General features: G+C 42.3%; 1 protein-coding gene across 1 annotated transcript in view; it reads right to left on the bottom strand.

Moving 5' to 3' along the window:
- Positions 1 to 20629, bottom strand: part of LOC143815950 (heterogeneous nuclear ribonucleoprotein R-like) — a 153147-nt gene that overhangs the window by 44934 nt on the left and 87584 nt on the right. The window contains exons 3-6 of the mRNA XM_077295782.1: positions 13925 to 14038; positions 11825 to 12001; positions 9319 to 9454; positions 2535 to 2740 (exon numbers count right to left, since the gene is read on the bottom strand). Coding sequence (XP_077151897.1) covers positions 2535 to 2740; positions 9319 to 9454; positions 11825 to 12001; positions 13925 to 14038 — 633 coding nt within the window. The remainder of the gene's footprint in view (positions 1 to 2534; positions 2741 to 9318; positions 9455 to 11824; positions 12002 to 13924; positions 14039 to 20629) is intronic.

Here is a 20629-nt window from a genome sequence, read left to right as displayed (position 1 = left end):
CAAACAGCAACTGAAAACCACCGCAGTGAAGGCCTGGCAGAGCATCAAAAAGGAGGAAACACAGCATCTGGTGATGTCCAGGAGTTCAAGACTTCAAGGCAGTCATTGCCAACAAAACGTTTTCAACCAAGTATAAGAAATGAATATTTTATTTAAAATTATTTAATCTTTCCAATTACTTTTGGTCCCTTTAAAAACAGGGTGGCACATGTTAAGGAGCTGAAACTCCTAAACCCTTCATCCAATTTTAATGTGGATACCCTCAAATGAACGCTGAAAGTCTGAACTTCAACTACATCTGAATTGTTTTGTTTCAAATTCATTGTGGTAATGTCTATAACCAAAATTAGAAAAATTTTGTCTCTGTCCAAATATATATGGACTTAACTGTATATTACCTTTATACATGCAATGCTCACACCAAATATGCCTTAGTTAGTGGTAGCATTTTAAAGTAGAGGGCATCCCATGAGTTTATTCACTTTCCACAGACTCCTCTAATTAAGAGTGTAAGAAAAAAAAAAATCATAAGAAGGAGACTATTCTTACAAGAGTAAAAAAAAAACATACGTGGATCCACTGGATTTCATCTAGTTTGATATTAGAAAAAAAGCTACGTAATACTGAAGCACGTAAGTGTAAATGGCAAACCTTTTGTAAAATGCTTGTCAAGCAAGTAAAAATCTCTCAAGTGCCTCTTAGTAAAGGCCGCTACCCTTGTAGTCAATGCCTCATACTTGAACCCCTTTCTGCTCCGGCGATGAGACCGCATCAAAGCAAGGACATGTCAGCTGTTTTGAACAGCTGACATGTACCCTCAATAGGCGCCGGCAGATTCGCGCTCCGCCCGCACCTATTCACTAGTTAAATGCTGCTGTCAAACTGACAGAGGCATTTAACAAGCACTTCTGGCAATCCATCCGAAAATGCGCGCACCGGTGACCCCCGTCACATGCTGCAAATCTACTACATAGGGATGATCTGAGCATCACTCCTATGTAGCAGAGCCAATCAGGCTATGCCAGCTTGGAGCCTCCCATGGAGACTATTGAAGCATGGCAAAAGTAAAAAAAAAAAATATATATATATATATATATATATATATATATGTTTTAAAAAATATGAAAAATATAAAAATTAAAAATCACCACCTTTTGCCTCATTGAAAATAAAAAAAATAAATAAAAATCAAACCTACACATATTTGGTAGCGCCGCGTTCAGAAAAGCCTGATCAATAAAAAAAAAAAAATTAAAAAAAATAAAACACGCCAGAATTCCGTTTTTTTGGTTGCCGTGACTGCATTAAAATGAAATAACAGACAAACAAAAAAAAAGTAACTGCACCAAAATGGTATAATTTAAAACGTCAGCTCGGCACGCAAAAAAATAAGCCCTCACCCAACCCAAGATCACGAAAAATGGAGACGCTACGGGTCTCGGAAATTGCGCAAATTTTTTTTTTTTTTTTTTTTTTTTTTTTTAAAGTTTGGAATTTTTATTTTTTTTTACCACTTACCCAGATAAAAAATAACCAAACATGTTTGGGGTCTAGGAACTCATAATGACCTGGGGAATCATAATGGCAGTTCAGTTTTAGCATTCAGTGAACCTAGTAAAAAAAAGCCAAGTAAAAAAGTGTGGGATTGCACTTTTTTTTGCAATTTCACCGCAATTGGAATTTTTCTCCGTTTTTATTACACGACATGGTAAAAATCAATGGTGTCGTTCAAAAGTACAACTTGTCCCGCAAAAAAACAAGCCCTCACATGGCCATACTGACAGAAAAATTAAAAAACGATGGCTCCGGGAAGGAAGGGAGCAAAAAACGAAAACACAAAGCCGAAAAAAAGCTCCAGGGGGGTTAAGGGGTTAGGCCCCTTTCACACATCAGTTTTTTGCCATCAGTCGCAATCCGTCAAATTTTGAAAAAAAACTGATCCATTTTTTTTCTCACACTTGTATTAGCGACGGATGGCCTCACGTTTCATCTGTCGTTCGCCGGATCTCTCGAAAATTGTTTGTCCGGCGGCTGGAGACAACGGACAAAGTAACTTTTTTGTATATGTCGAAAAAACGGACAGCGACGGATCAGTCGCCGTCCATCGTTTGCTAGAATGGAAGCCTATGGCACCTGTTCCGACAAATGACGGAATCTGGTGACGGATTCCGTTTTTTTTTAACTGAGGATGCTCCAATCCAATTCGCCAGATCCGCTAGTAAGATCCGTCCAAAAAACAGATCCGTCGCATCAGTTTTTCACAATCGATTGTAACTGACGGCAAAAAACTGATGTGTGAAAGGGGCCTTAAAGAGCTTTGTAACATGACTTGCAATAACAGTAAAAACAGAAAATTGGTACAGCTTTGGATTGGCTGGAGAAGCACCTCTCAGGAAGTCACCGACGCAGCAGGAAGAGAACCAGTCTAGGTCAAACTAGAAGTGGTTGGAAAGAACAGAATTGCTTTTTTAACCCACCATACATCGTTAAAACTTTAAACAGCTACGTTACTACTAATTACAAACATTGCTCACCTTTGCCATTATTTCTGGGTCCGGCTCCTCCACTGGATCTGCCCATTCTACAGTTACAACATTCCCCCAAACTTTCACCTTTCCACTCATTAACCTCCGTCTAGCTTGTGCTGCAGTTTTGTGGTCCTCGTACTCCAAGAAACAAAATCCACGGTTCTTTCTCTTATCGTCAGGTTGATGATACAGAATCACATCCACCAGGCCCTCTAGAGATCACAGTTACAAATATGACAGTTACTGAAACAGTAATACACACATGGCCAGAATTGTTGGTACCCCTCTTTAATGACAGAAAAACCCCAAATGGTCACAGAAATAACTTGAATCTGACAAAAGTAATAATACATAAAAGATCTATGAAAATGAACAAATGAAAGTCAGGCATTGCTTTTCAACCATGCGTCCACATAATTAAAAAAAAAAACAAAAACAAAAAAAACACCTCATGAAATAGGCCTGGACAGAAATGATGGTACCCCTGAAAATAATGTGACAAAAGGGACATGTTAAATCAAGGTGTGTCCACTAACTAGCATCACAGGTGTCTACAATCTTGGAGTCAGTGAGTGGGCCTGTATATAGGGCTACAGATACTCACTGTGCTGTTTGGTGACATGGTGTGTGAACTGCAAAGGGTAGAGGGTGCACTACATTAATAGACTTAAAACTATAAACGGGTGCCGCACCATGCATAAGAAGTATAGTACTAGGGAAGGAGAAAAAAGTAAATGCATGGAAATAGCGCACTCCAGAGAGAAAATTAGGCAAAAAAGTATAAATTTATTAGCTCACAGACATACAAAAACACCAAAGATAGATTAAAAGCATTTAAGAACAGATACAGAATAACACAACCACATCCCTGGTATAAAGCTATAAGGAAGTCAAAGACTATAATATAGAGTAAAATGGGGACAGCTCCCATTAGGACAACTCTGGGACAGCAGCAGGGCCGGCTCCAGGTTTTCATGGGCCCTGGGCGAAAGAGTCCCGGTGGGCCCCTTTAACACATACCACAATTCATAATGTACGGATACGGCAGAGAAATATAGGTATAGTACAATGCCAAAGATTTTACTTACTTCTTACATTACATGAGTGATATCTATTGTGCATTCTACATTAGCTCAGAAACCGGACAGTATAGTCCTCTATACAGAATAATGAGCCACATATATTGCTCCAAACAGAATAATGAGCCCCATATATTGCCCCATACAGTATAATGGCCCCATATAGTGCTCCATACAGTATAATTGGAACCACATAGTCCTCTATACAGAATAATGATCCCCATATATTGTTCCAAACAGAATAATGAGCACAATATTATGCTCCATACAGAATAATGAGCCTCATATAATGCTCCATACAGTATAATGGGCACCACAGAGTACTCCATACAGAATGAGCCGCATATATTGCTCCATACGTAATTGACCCCATATAATGCTTCATACAGTATAGTGAGCCACATATAATTCTACATACAGTATATGATGGGCCCCATCTATTGCTCCATATATAATGGGCCTCATAATGCTCCATACAGAATACGATCGACCCCATACAGTATACTGAGTCCCATATATTGCTCCATACAGAATGGGCCCCATATGATGCTCCATACAGAATGGGCCCCATATAATACTCCTTACAGAATGGGTCCCATATAATGCTCCAAAAATAATTGGCCCCATAAGATGCTCCATGTATAATGGGCCCCATATAATGCTCCATATATAATTGGCCATATGAAATGCTCCATATATAAATTAGTCCCATAAGATGCTTCATATATTATTGGCCCCATATACTGCTCCATATGTAATTGGCCCCATATACTGCTCCATATTGAATTGGCCACATAAGATGCTCCATATTAAATTGGCCCCATATAATGCTCCCTATAGAATTGGCTTCATAAGATGCTCCCTATATTATTGGCCCCATAAGATACTCCATATAGAATTAGCCCCATATAATGCTCCACATATGGGCCCCTTCTGATGGTCCCCATATATTGCTCCAAATATTAAACAAAAAAAAGAAATGAAATAGCCACCTCTCGTTGCTTGACGCTGCTCTGCTCTGGACTCCTCACCGTCGGCGTCTTCCGGCTCTCTGTGCTGCGACTGCTCAGGCAGAGGGCGCGCACTGGTGACGTCATCGCTCCCTCTGACCTGAACTTCACAGTCAGAGGATGGAAGACGCTGCAGCGCTTGAACCGGGAGAGGTAAGTATCGCAAATGTCGGGGCCCAGAGCAGGCGGGGGGTCCGCTCGTGGGGGCTAGCAATATAGCGCGCCAGTGTCCTTGACGGCGAGTGGGCCCCCTGCCTGCTCAGGGCCCCGGCACTTGCCCAGGTGCACGGGTGCTGACGCCGGCCCTGCACAGCAGAGCAAATATCAACAGACAATGTATAATATACAAAATATCAAAAATAGAAAACCTTGTTTTACGGTATATAGGTTATCAAATGACATAGAACCAAAAGTGGACGTCCCCAAAGACGGTAGCCAAGTACATTTGGATAGTTGGGCCCAACAAAAAAAACACCCCAAACTGCCAAGACATGGAGCAAATGTAAATCATGTAAATATCCCCAGGTATAATAGCCTAAAAAAAAAAGCAGGTCAAGACTAGCGAATATACTCATTACTCGAGATTTCGCGAGCATGCTCGGAGGTCCTCCGAGTATTTTTTAGTGCTCTGAGGTTTAGTTTTTCTTGCCGCAGCTGAATGATTTACAGGTCCTTCTCAAAAAATTAGCATATAGTGTTAAATTTCATTATTTAACATAATGTAATGATTACAATTAAACTTTCATATATTATAGATTCATTATCCACCAACTGAAATTTGTCAGGTCTTTTATTGTTTTAATACTGATGATTTTGGCATACAACTCCTGATAACCCAAAAAACCTGTCTCAATAAATTAGCATATTTCACCCGTCCAATCAAATAAAAGTGTTTTTTAATAACAAACAAAAAAAACCATCAAATAATAATGTTCAGTTATGCACTCAATACTTGGTCGGGAATCCTTTGGCAGAAATGACTGCTTCAATGCGGCGTGGCATGGAGGCAATCAGCCTGTGACACTGCTGAGATGTTATGGAGGCCCAGGATGCTTCAATAGCGGCCTTAAGCTCATCCAGAGTGTTGGGTCTTGCGTCTCTCAACTTTCTCTTCACAATATCCCACAGATTCTCTATGGGGTTCAGGTCAGGAGAGTTGGCAGGCCAATTGAGCACCGTAATACCATGGTCAGTAAACCATTTACCAGTGGTTTTGGCACTGTGAGCAGGTGCCAGGTCGTGCTGAAAAATGAAATCTTCATCTCCATAAAGCATTTCAGCCGATGGAAGCATGAAGTGCTCCAAAATCTCCTGATAGCTAGCTGCATTGACCCTGCCCTTGATGAAACACAGTGGACCAACACCAGCAGCTGACATGGCACCCCACACCATCACTGACTGTGGGTACTTGACACTGGACTTCAGGCATTTTGGCATTTCCTTCTCCCCAGTCTTCCTCCAGACTCTGGCACCTTGATTTCCGAATGACATGCAAAATTTGCTTTCATCAGAAAAAAGTACTTGGGACCACTTAGCAACAGTCCAGTGCTGCTTCTCTGTAGCCCAGGTCAGGCGCTTCTGCCGCTGTTTATGGTTCAAAAGTGGCTTTACCTGGGGAATGCGGCACCTGTAGCCCATTTCCTGCACACGCCTGTGCACGTTGGCTCTGGATGTTTCCACACCAGACTCAGTCCACAATCTTCCTCAGGGTCCGGTCACCTCTTCTCGTTGTACAGCGTTTTCTGCCACATTTTTGCCTTCCAACAGACTTACCATTGAGGTGCCTTGATACAGCACTCTGGGAACAGCCTATTTGTTGAGAAATTTCTTTCTGGGTCTTACCCTCTTGCTTGAGGGTGTCAATGATGGCCTTCTTGACATCTGTCAGGTCGCTAGTCTTACCCATGATGGGGGTTTTGAGTAATGAACCAGGCAGGGAGTTTTTAAAAGCCTCAGGTATCTTTTGCATGTGTTTAGAGTTAATTAGTTGATTCAGAAGATTAGGGTAATAGGTCGTTTAGAGAACCTTTTCTTGATATGCTAATTTATTGAGACAGGTTTTTTGGGTTATCAGGAGTTGTATGCCAAAATCATCAGTATTAAAACAATAAAAGACCTGACAAATTTCAGTTGGTGGATAATGAATCTATAATACATGAAAGTTTAATTGTAATCATTACATTATGGTAAATAATGAAATTTAACACTATATGCTAATTTTTTGAGAAGGACCTGTACATCTGTTAGCCAGCATAAGTACATGTGGGGGTTGCCTGGTTGCTAGGGATTCCCCACATGCACTTATGCTGGCTAACAGATGTAAATCATTCAGCTGCGGCAAGAAAAACGAAATCTCCGAGCACTAAATACTCGGAGGACCCCCGAGCGTGCTCGAGAAATCTCAAGTAACGAGTATATTCGCTCATCACTAGTAAAGACACTTTCCCTGACGAAGCTGCCTTTTGCAGCGATACGAGTGGGGTCTCTTCCACTCCCCTGGACCAGGGACCGCTCTCCTCTTACTATGGACATTCCTCACTCTCTGGCTTAACCCTTTAACTGCCTGACATAGGTGATATATGTTGACCCAGTATGGCTACCACCAGTGTTTCCACTTTCAGTGCTCTCTAGTGATTCCCCCATTCTAATAATTTTTATAGGTCATTACCTGCTTTTTCTTAGGCTAATATACCTGGGGATATTTACATGATTTACATTTGCTCAATGTCTTAGCAGTTTGGGGTGGTATTTTTGTTGGGCCCAACTACCCAAATGAACTTGGCTACCGTCTTTGGGGACGCCCACTTTTGGTTCCATGTCATTTGATAACTTATATAATACAAGGTTTTCTATTTTTGATATTTTGTATATTATACTGTACACTGTCTGTTGATATTTGCCCTGCTGTGCCAGAGTTGTCCTAATGGGAGCAGTCCCCATTTTACTCTATATTATAGTCTTTGACTACCTTATAGCTTTATACCAGGGATGTGGTTGTGTTATTCTGTATCTGTTCTTAAATGCGTTTAATCTATCTTTGGTGTTTTTGTATGTCAATGAGTAAATAAATTTATACTTTTTTGCCTAATTTTCTCTCTGGAGTGAGCCATTTCCATGCATGTACTTTTGTCTCCTTCCCTAGTACTTGGTGACATGGTGTGTATCACACAACATGGACCAGAGGAAGCGACGGAAAGAGTTGTCTCAGGAGATTAGAAAGAAAATTATAGACAAACATGTTAAAAGGTAAAAGTTATGAGACCATCTCCAAGCAGCTTGATGTTCCTGTGACTACAGTTGCACATATTATTCCGAAATTTAAGAACCATGGGACTGTAGCCTACCTCCCTGCATGTGGCCGCAGGAGGAAAATTGATTACAAATCAAAGAGACGGATAATACGAATAATAACAAAAGAGCCCAGAAAAACTTCAGATTAAAGGTGAACTTCATGCTCAAGGAACATCAGTGTCAGATCGCACCATCCGTCATTGTATGAGCCAAAGTGGACTTCATGGGAGATGACCAAGGAGGACAGCATTATTGATAAAAAAAAAATCATAAAGCCAGACTGGAATTTGCCAAAACTACATGTTGACAAGCCACAAAGCTTCTGGGATAATGTCCTATGGACAGTTGAGACAAAAAAAGGAACTTTTTGGAAAGACATCAGCTCTATGTTCACAGACGGAAAAATGGAGCATATCAAGGAAAGAACACTGTCCCTACTGTGAAACATGGAGGAGGCTCTGTTATGATCTGGGGCTGCTTTGCTGCATCTGGCGCAGGGTGTCTAGAATCTGTGCGGGGTACAATGAAATCTCAAGACAAGCAAGGGGATTCTATAGAGAAATGTGCTGCCCAGTATCAGAAAGCTTGGTCTCAGTCGCAGGTCATAGTTCTTGCAACAGGATAATGACCCAATACACACAGCTAAAAACACCCAAGAATGGCTAAGAGGAAATAATGGACTATTCTGAAGTGGCCTTCTATGAGCTCTGACCTAAATCCTATTGAGCATCTTTGGAAAGAGCTGAAACATGCCACCTGGAAAAGACAACCATCAAACACGAGACAACTGGAGCAGTTTGCTCTTGAGGAGCGGGAGAAAATACCTGTCGAGAGGTGCAGAAGTCTCATTGACAGTTACAGGAATAGTTTGATTGCAGCGATTGCCTCAAAAGGGTGTGAAACAAAATACTAAGTTAAGGGTACCCTCATTTCTGTCCAGGACTATTTCATGAGTTTTATTTTTATTTTTTTAAATCCTGTGGAAGAATGGTTGAAAAGCAATGTCTGACTCATTTGTTCATTATCATAGATTTTTTTTAATTAAATTATTACTCGTCAGATTAAAGTTATTTCTGTGACCATTGTGGGGTTTTCTGTCATTAAACGAAGGGTACCAACAATTTTGACCACGTGTGTATATACAGCAGATGTAGACTTCTGTCTGAGAAGCCGAAGTCCAATTAGAGTTAAGCTGTGAATCCCGCTTCGATATAATATTGTAAGCATATCGCTCCAGTAATGAAGATGAGAGCGCACTGAATTATAATTTCTAGTGCAGCACACTACCCTTGACGCAAATTAGAGGGAATACATTGAAGAATGAACATTCACTGTTAGTTCTAGCTATTTTAAATTAATCGTTTTTGTTCCAGATAGGAGAAGCACTCCTTTGGCATTCAATAACAATACCTGTGACTTTACTGAACTCTTCCAGAATATTTTCTTTAGTTTTATTTTTGGGGATGGATCCAACAAAGAGTCTATTATTTGCAACAGATATGCACACGCCAATATGTTTCCCAGGGCGTATTTCATAGTTGTCACACTGGAGAAAATGGTTAGAAGAGAAAAAAAATTATTACATAAATATTACAGAGTATACTGTATTATATAGTGCAATAGCAAAACTTCGCTCATGACAATGAATATAAAGTGTAAATTGCACATTCATTAACCCCTTCAAGCCGCAGCCCATTTGGGTTTTTTGCATTTCTGTTTTTCGCTCCCCTTCTTCTCAGAGCTATAACTTTATTTTTTCTGCCAATATGGCCATTTGAGGGCTTGTTTTTTAGCGGGACGAGTTGTACTTTTGAAAGACACCATTGATTTTACCATATAATGTACTGGAAACATGGGGAAAAAAAATTCAAGTGCAGTAAAATTGCAAAAAAGTGCAATTCCACAATTGTTTTGGTTTTTTTGTTTTGTTGTTTTTTTTTTTACAATATTCACTAAATGCTAAAACTGACCTGCCAGTATGATTCTCCAGGTCATTAGGAGTTCGTAGATACCAAATATGTCTAGGTTCTTTTTTATTTAAAGGGAATCTGTCACCATTTTTTGCATATAAGCTGCGGCCACCGCCATCAGGGGCTTATCTACAGCATTCTGTAATGCTGTAGATAAGCCCCCAATGTAACCTGAAAGATAAGAAAAACAAGTTCGATTATACTCACCCAGGGGCAGTCCCGGTTCGGGTCTGATGGGCCTCGCAGGCCCGGGTTCGGCGCCTCCCATCTTCATACTATCTCGTCATCCTCCTTGCTTCTGTTGCGGCTCCCCGCACAGGCGTACTTTGTCTGCCCCGTTGAGGGCAGCGTAAAGTACTGCAGTGCGCAGGCGCTGGACCTCTCTGACCTTTTCCGGCGCCTGCGCACTACAGTACTTTGATCTGCCCTAAATACGGCAGAGAATTACCCCTGCGCAGGAGCCGCGACCGAAGCAAGGAAGAGGACGACATCGCATGAAGATGGGTGGACTTGGACCCGCAACGCCCATAGAACCGGATCGCCCCTGGATGAGTATAATCTAACTTGTTTTTCTCATTTTTCAGGATACATCGGGGGCTTATCTACAGCATTACAGAATGCTGTAGATAAACCCCTGATGCCGGTGGCCGCAGCTTATATGCGAAAAATGAGGTGACAGATTCCCTTTAAGTGGTGATGTTTTTATTCATGCCATTTTTGAGTAGATATGATGTTTTGATCGCCTGTTTAATGCAATGTTGCGGCGACTTTAAAAACTTAAAAAAAAAAAAAAATTCTAGAATTTAGATTTTTTTATACATATTGCTAGATCAGGCGTTTCTGAATGCTGCAATACCAAATATGCGTATTTTAAAAAAAAATGTAAATGTTTTATTTTGATTGGGGCGAATGGGGGGGGGTGAACTTATATATTTTTTTAAACTTTTTTTTTTTCACTTTTTGCTAGCTTCAATAGACTCCATGGGAGACTAGAAGCTGTGATCATCCAATCACCTGTGTTACACATAGTAGGGCTTCAGCCATGCTTTGTGTAGATGAAATATTCACTTGCTATAGTGCTGTAGCGTTCACAGCTATCCAGCTATGCTGCAGACTTTGGTTTGTCATGCAACGCGCTTAAGGCGCGATCATGTTACGTGCCGCTGTGCGATATCGACAGTGGCATTTAACATGTTAACAACCGTGGATGCATCGCGATTCCACCACTAGGTGTAAGGGGCACATATGTGCTGGACAAGATGTGGGTTCAGTAGTGCTGGAGCCCACGTCAAGTGGGGAGACCTGACATCCGTCGTACACGTACAGCGCATGTCGTGAAGGAGTTAAACGAATAAAAAGTGATCAGCAGCAAAAAATGTGCAGCACAAGAATCAGTGGACTATGCAGTCACATGAAAGTTTGAAGGACAAGTCACCGAGCACCTAGTAAAGAAATTTCTCTTTCTAAATCCCCAACTATCCAGTGCCATAATCCAAGCTACTTTCTAATAAACTGGCATTACAAATTCCCTACCGTTTCTTAACTACACTAACTCGCATCCTTTTTCCCTACTTCCTTATTGATGCTTCGTTTGAGAATTCCCTGGGATTATCTCAATGTAGGAGAATGACAGCAGATAGAAAAAGAAAATCAATTGCAAATTTGCTTATTTTCGCATTGTCAAACTAATTTAAACATCAGAGCTCTCATTTAATTGCAAAGCTATCAGATCTGTTATGTGATGACCCTATTCATTTTAACAAAGTACATTTTAAATTACTATTATTCCAAGATCTATTAGAGTGTACTTTGTAGACCACCTCCTTTAAGTATATTGCTGAATCGCATGCTTCAGTATTCATGGTCTCAAAAGACAGAAACCCCAAGTAACCCCCCAAAAGAAGTTCCAAATAGTAGCATGAACAGAGAACTTCTTTATTATTTACCAACTTTACAGCCTCCTGTGCTCCGTCTTTGTTACAGAATGTAATAAAGGCATAACCACGGTTTTGACCCGAAACTGGATCCATCATGAGACGAAGATCCCAGATGGGGCCTGCTTTTTCAAAGAGAGGTACTAGCTCATCTTCATACAAGTCTCTCGGTATCTTTCCAACAAACACCTGTTTAAAAAATAAAACAACAACACGAGTTTAACAATTTCAGTAAATCTTTCAAATTTGAGATTTTTAATCAACAGAAGATTTAGAGCTCATAAAACATAACTAAACTTAACAGGGGTTTTCTAAAGTTCAATCTTGAGGAGTGCCCTACAGCTTGATTCACACGCTGGGCTGGCAGCATAATTTAGTCACTAATCTGAACTGCAAATGCTCAGATGATGTAAGCAAAGACCATTTTGCCTGTGTAATTTTGGAGGATCGCAGGAGCGCGACACTGAAATAGACTGGTTGGTGGGATGCTATAGCAAAGTGCTCTCAAACGCTGAGCTCCATGCCTAGACGGGCACTGCCCAAGTCTGACTGCAGTAGTGGATGGTAACCCATTTAATGAACTGTAAACAACAGAATTAATAATTCCTCCATTCTTGAGGAAGGAGGGGGATTTTTAACTTTGTAACTTTAGGGTATGTATCCAGTCAGTAAACGCTGCGGGTTGGGTGCTGCGTACATCCACATCGTCCAACCTGCAGCAGGCAGATATTACAGCATAGTGGATGGGATTTCAAGAAATTCCATCTCTACTATGTGTGCAACAGCGCCCGCAGAGACGAACATGTGGCACGTCTTTCTAGACCGCAGCATGTCTATTTATCTTGCAAAGATGCGAGTCTCCGCAAGATAAATATCACCGTCCAGTGTATTGGGACACGATGATGCTGCACGGTTCAATGAACACAAGCGGAATCACCTGCGTTCAAAAGCTGGCAGCGCTTTGGACAGAGCAGACATGTGCTGCATCCAAAGCACTGCCGATTACTGACTGTGGGAACGTACCCTGAATCATTTATTATGTTTAGACAACCCCTTTAAGCACACTTTTAGGCTATGTGCACACGTAGGAAATGTGGTGCAGAATTTTCTGCACTAAATCTGCATCTGCAGATTTGATGCAGTTTCTGTGCAGTTTCTATGCAGTTTTTATGCAGTTTCTATGCAGTTTCTGCGCAGATTCTATTCAGTTTCTGTGCAGTTTCTATGCAGATTCTATGCAGATTCTATGCAGTTTCTGCGCAGATTCTATGCAGATTCTATGCAGTTTCTGCGTAGATTCTATGCAGTTTCTGCGCAGATTCTATGCAGTTTCTGTGCAGTTTCTGTGCAGTACAATGTAAATCAATGGGAAAAAAAAAAAGCTGTGCACATGGTGCAGAAAAATCTGCAGCAGAAACGCTGCAGAACTGCACAAAAGAAGTGACGTGCACTTCTTTGAAATCTGCAGCGTTTCTGCGCAGATTTTTCTGCACCATGTGCACAGCTTTTTTTTTTTCCCATTGATTTACATTGTACTGTAAATCACAGTGCAGTTCTGCAGCGTTTCTGCAGCAGAAAAATCTGCTGCAGTTCTGCACCAATTCTGCACTAAATCTGCATCGTGTGCACATACCCTAAGACCAGAGTAGTGTAATTATTTTAAAATTTAAGGACCAGTAAAACATTTCCTCTTAATTTTGCAGCATGACTTGTAGTTTTTACGTATTTTATGTGGAATAAAAAAAAAATAGCAATCCTGCCACTGTTTTTGAGAATAATTTTTAAGGCATTCACCAGGTCATAAAATTACAACTAAGGTTATTAATAAAGGATGTGTTCCTAAATACATTATTAGCCCCATTAGGGGACTTGACTGGGATACGTTAATCACTTTAATAATTCACTGCAATATTTTTGTATTCTAGTGCACTATACCCATCAATGTTACCTGGCAGACTTTTAGGTACTGTAATGGTTACTCATTGGCAACTGATGTGAAATGCCACAATTTTACAAGTTGAGAATATTTTTTTTCTGTTCACTTTTATAACATTTATCCTACATATAGAAAATAGAGAAGAAAAACTTAATGGGAGCACCAAGTCTACATACCTCTGTTCCAATGCCCGGTTGTGCACATGATGAAACAGATTCTGGAGGTGGTCCACCATATTTTCTTTGTCCTGTTGTTACATCCAAACTGTAGCCAGTTCTTTCCAGTAATGCCTAAATAAAAGCATTAAAACATCAGAGAAAAATACTGCAGCTTAAAAGGGGAATTCCAGTTAAAACAATCAACACAATTTCTCAAAAAGAAATTGTGCCCCCATTTGCAAAATGGTGGTTGAGCTTGCGCATCAATAACCCTAAGTTGTCTATGGGACTGCCGGAGATGAAATAAATTATAAACTTGTGGTACCGGAGATACCCTTTAAAATTTCATTACAAAATTTCTGAATTTAGGACTTTAGAACGCATCTCATTATGAAAAAAACACCACAGGTTTGATAGCAGGAAATAGGCAAAACATATTTCCTACTGATTGAAAGTTTCCTGTAAACGTAAAGAAGCCTTGATACAGCCACACACACACAGCCTTGATACAGCCACACACCCCCACACACAGCCTTGATACAGCCACACACACAGCCTTGATACAGCCACACACACACAGCCTTGATACAGCCACACACACACCCACACTCAGCCTTGATACAGACACACGCAGCTTTGATACATACACACACAGCCTTGATATAGCCACACACCCACATTCAGCCTTGATACAAACACACACACAGCCTTGATACAGCCACACACACACAGCCTTGATACAGCCACACACACACACAGCCTTGATACAGCCACACACACAGCCTTGATACAGCCACACACACAGCCTTGATAGCCACACACAACCTTGATACAGCCACACACACACAACCTTGATACAGCCACACACACACACAACCTTGATACAGCCACACACACACACAACCTTGATACAGCCACACACACACACAACCTTGATACAGCCACACACATACAGGCTTGATACAGCCACACACACACAGGCTTGATACAGCCACACACACACACAACCTTGATACAGCCACACACACAGCCTTGATACAGCCACACACACACACCCACACTCAGCCTTGATACAGACACACGCAGCTTTGATACATACACAGCCTTGATATAGCCACACACCCACATTCAGCCTTGATATAGCCACACACCCACATTCAGCCTTGATACAGCCACACACCCACATTCAGCCTTGATACAGCCACACACACAGCCTTGATACAGCCACACACACACAGCCTTGATACAGCCACACACACACACAGCCTTGATACAGCCACACACACACACAGCCTTGATACAGCCACACACACACACAGCCTTGATACAGCCACACACACACAGCCTTGATACAGCCACACACACAGCCTTGATAGCCACACACACACACACACAACCTTGATACAGCCACACACACACACAACCTTGATACAGCCACACACACACACAACCTTGATACAGCCACACACACACTTGATACAGCCACACACACACTTGATACAGCCACACACATACAGGCTTGATACAGCCACACACACACACAACCTTGATACAGCCACACACACAGCCTTGATACAGCCACACACACACACCCACACTCAGCCTTGATACAGACACACGCAGCTTTGATACATACACAGCCTTGATATAGCCACACACCCACATTCAGCCTTGATATAGCCACACACCCACATTCAGCCTTGATACAGCCACACACCCACATTCAGCCTTGATACAGCCACACACAGCCTTGATACAGCCACACACACAGCCTTGATACAGCCACACACACAGCCTTGATACAGCCACACACACAGCCTTGATACAGCCACACACACAGCCTTGATACAGCCACACACACAGCCTTGATACAGCCACACACACAGCCTTGATAGCCACACACAACCTTGATACAGCCACACACACACAGCCTTGATACAGCCACACACACACAGCCTTGATACAGCCACACACACAGCCTTGATACAGCCACACACACAGCCTTGATACAGCCACACACACACACCCACACTCAGCCTTGATACAGACACGCAGCTTTGATACAGCCACACACACACAGGCTTGATACAGCCACACACACAGCCTTGATATAGCTACACACACAGGCTTGATACAGCCACACACACACACAGGCTTGATACAGCCACACACACACACAGGCTTGATACAGCCACACACACACACAGGCTTGATACAGCCACACACACACACAGGCTTGATACAGCCACACACACACAGCCTTGATACAGCCACACACACAGCCTTGATACAGCCACACACACAGCCTTGATACAGCCACACACACAGCCTTGATACAGCCACACACACAGCCTTGATACAGCCACACACACAACCTTGATACAGCCACACACACACACAGCCTTGATACAGCCACACACACACACAGCCTTGATACAGCCACACACACACACAACCTTGATACAGCCACACACACACACAACCTTGATACAGCCACACACACACACAACCTTGATACAGCCACACACACACAACCTTGATACAGCCACACACACAACCTTGATACAGCCACACACACACACAACCTTGATACAGCCACACACACACAGGCTTGATACAGCCACACACACACACAACCTTGATACAGCGCCACACACAGCCTTGATACAGCCACACACACAGCCTTGATACAGCCACACACACACCCACACTCAGCCTTGATACAGACACGCAGCTTTGATACAGACACACACACAGCCTTGATACAGCCACACACACAGCCTTGATACAGCCACACACACAGCCTTGATACAGCCACACACACAGCCTTGATACAGCCACACACACAGCCTTGATACAGCCACACACACAGCCTTGATACAGCCACACACACAGCCTTGATACAGCCACACACACAGCCTTGATACAGCCACACACACAGCCTTGATACAGCCACACACACAGCCTTGATAGCCACACACACAGCCTTGATACAGCCACACACACAGCCTTGATACAGCCACACACACAGCCTTGATAGCCACACACACAGCCTTGATAGCCACACACACACCCACACTCAGCCTTGATACAGACACGCAGCTTTGATACAGACACACACAGCCTTGATACAGCCACACACACACAGCCTTGATACAGCCACACGCACACCCACACTCAGCCTTGATACAGACATGCAGCTTTGATACAGACACACACACAGCCTTGATATAGCCACACACACACACAGCTTTGATACACAGACACAAACACACAGCCTTGATACAGACAGACACATGCAGCATTGATACGGAGACACACACACACGACCAGCTTTGAAAAATGTGCACACACTTAAATGATCACATGAATGGATAAGTCCTTCAGCTAGTTTGGTGAAATATCCTCCTACTACACAGGAAGCGCAGCATGTGTGCAGGGCTTCTTCTCCTGCCCTGTACTTGTCAGACTGATCAGTGTCAGGCAGGAGGAGAGAAGGGCAGTTCTGAAAGTGATTGAGTAGGACATTATCCCCGTGATCTATTCCATCACAGCAAGCTGCTCCTGGGCTACAAAATGCACACTTTTTGGTAAGACTTTTTTCTTTCTAAAATATGCCTCTTATAGTCCCCTCAAAAAATGGCACATATGAATATTTATCTATAACACACTTTTATACACAAATGACATGCATACAAATTGTTGCCATTATTTTTATTTCAAACCAATGAAGACCATGATTGGCTGCAATGGTCAGATGATTGATGTCATCAATTCCAGTAATGGCAAAGATTTCAAGAGGGAACGTAATTATTTCTTTGCTTGCAAGATTAGCCCCAAGGTAGGGAATGTGAACTCATGGAAAGCACCTTCATACACAGTATAAATTAAAAGTTTTATACCTTTTTTAATACAATATGGGGGTGTAGGAGAAGTTCTAAAACTGCATAATGTTAGGTGAAATGATTGCTCAGGTTACAAAGAAAAAAAAAAATGCTGTGTTAATGGTGCAGAAAATTCCGCACTAAAAACGCAGCAGATTCAAAAAAGGACCATGTCAATTCTTTTCGCGGATCTGCAGCATTTCTGCACCAATTGACTTCCATTGACTCAGTCAAATCTGCGGTTTTGCTGCGGAGTTGGGTGCAAGAAACGCTGCAGATCAGGAGGGGGAAGAGTGTGTGTGTCTACGTGTGTGCGTGTCTCTGCGTATCGTGGGGCTGTATGTAGCCAGGCATCGTCCGATGGGACTACTAGTCCCATCCGGCTATGCCTACTACAGTGACAGGTAGCCAGATGATGGGACAGTATAGTCGGCTACTGTGTTAAAGTGTATAAAAAAAAAAAACAACACATACACACATATACAGAACACTAGATGGTGGCCCGATTCTAACGCATCGGGTATTCTAGAATATGCATGTCCACGTAGTATATTGGCCAGCCACGTAGTATATTGGCCAGCCACGTAGTATATTGCACAGAGCCACGTAGTATATTGCACAGAGCCACGTAGTATATTGCACAGAGCCACGTAGTATACAGACTTAAAATAAAAAAATAAACATATACTCACCTTCCAAAGGCCCGTTGAAGTCCTGGCGCCTGTGTGCGACACTGTGGTGACCGCTCCATACAAGTGGCAGGTTCTGGTGCCAAGGATGGTATGCGAGAAAGACCTGTGATGACATCGCGGTCACATGACCATGATGTCATGGCAGGTCCTTCTCGCATACCATCCTTGGCACCGGAACCTGCCGCTTGCATGGAGCGGTCACCGGAGCGTTGCGAGGAGTGGGAAAGGCGGCGGAAGGTGAGTATATAATGATTTTTTTTATTATTATTATTATTTTTAACATTAGATCTTTTTACCATTGATGCTGCATAGGCAGCATCAATAGTAAAAATTTGGTCACACAGGGTTAATAGCAGCGTTAATGGAGTGGGTTACACCGCGGCATATCGTGGTCCGTTAGCGCTGCCATTAACCCTGTGTGAGCGCTGACTGGAGGGGAGTATGGATAGGGCACTGACTGCGGGGAGGAAGGAGCGGCCATTTTGTTGCCGGACTGTGCCCGTCGCTGATTGGTCGTGGCTGTTTTCCCGCGACCAATCAGCGAGTTGGATTTCCATGTCAGACAGAGGCTGCGACCAATAAATATCCGTGACAGACAGACAGAAGGACAGACCGACAGACCGACAGATGGAAGTGACCCTTAGACAATTATATAGTAAATACAGTACATACAACAGTACATACTCACCAATCACCTTGTACCCGAAGCCATCAATCACCTGTAGAAAATATTAAAATAATAAAACAACAATATACTCCCTGATCCACAGTAATCCATAAAATAACGAGTGTCCCACGACGATCTCCTGTGGAGAGCTGTCACATCAGCAGATGCGACCGCTCTCCAGGGGCTCCAGGATACAATGACGGAAGGTATCCTTCTGCACTGTATCCCTCCGCCGATGTGAGTACAGTATAGTTCATATTGTCACTAATGGCACATCTACGTGGGAAAATTCTCATGCAGCAGTGCCGTAAAGTGAAAGCAATGAACTAAAGTAATCTCTTCAGTAATGCACTGCAGGACCCATCGTCTCCTGTCAGTGTGTCACTGGAGGCCCTATAGAGCAGTCTCCTGATGTCACTGTTCTATTGGGGAAATCGTCGTGGGACACTGGTTATTAACCCTTTCATGAGCTTGGGATTTTCCGTTTTTCCGTGTTCGTTTTTCACTCCCCTCCTTCCCAGAGCCATAACTTTTTTATTTTTCCGTCAATATGGCCACGTGAGGGCTTATTTTTTGGGAAACAAGTTGTACTTTTGAACGACATCATTGGTTTTAGCATGTCGTGTACTAGAAAACGGGAAAAAAATTCCAAGTGCGGTGAAATTGCAAAAAAAGTGCAATCCCACACTTGTTTTTTGTTTGGCTTTTTTGCTAGGTTCACTAAATGCTAAAACTGACCTGCTATTATGTTTCTCCAGGTCATTACGAGTTCATGGACACCTAACATGTCTAGGTTATTTTTTATGCAAGTGGTGAAAAAAATTTCCAAACTTTGCTTAAAAAAAAATAAATAAAAAAAATAACAAAATTGCGCCATTTTCCGATACCAGTAGCGTCTCGATTTTTCATGATCTGGGGTCGGCTGAGGGCTTATTTTTTGCGAGCCGAGCTGGCGTTTTTAATGATATAATTTTGGTGCAGATACGTTCTTTTGATCGCACGTTATTGCATTTTAATGCAATGTCGCGGCGACCAAAAAAATCGTAATTCTGGCGTTTTTAATTTCTTTCTCGCTACGCTGTTTAGCGATCAGGTTAATTTATTTTATTGATAGATCGGGCGATTCTGAACGCGGCGATATTAAATATGCGTAGGTTTGGATTTTCTTATTGTTTTATTTTGAATGGGGCGAAAGGGGGGTGATTTAAACTTTTATATTTTTAAACACTTTTTTTTTTTTTACTTTTGCCATGCTTCAATAGTCCCATGGGAGGCTAGCAGCTGGCATAGCTTGATCGCCTCTGCTACATAGAGGCTATGCTCAGATCACCTCTATGCAGCAGAATTACTACATTGCTATGAGCACCGACCACAGGGTGGCACTCACAGCAAGTCGGCATCACCAACCATAGAGATCTTCAGGAGACCTCTGGTTGTTATGCCAACGCACCGATGACCCTCGATCATGTGACGGGGGTCA

This window comes from Ranitomeya variabilis, chromosome 3 (genome assembly GCF_051348905.1).
Source record: "Ranitomeya variabilis isolate aRanVar5 chromosome 3, aRanVar5.hap1, whole genome shotgun sequence".
Lineage (NCBI taxonomy): Eukaryota > Metazoa > Chordata > Amphibia > Anura > Dendrobatidae > Ranitomeya > Ranitomeya variabilis.
This window is presented reverse-complemented; position numbering and strand designations above follow the sequence as displayed.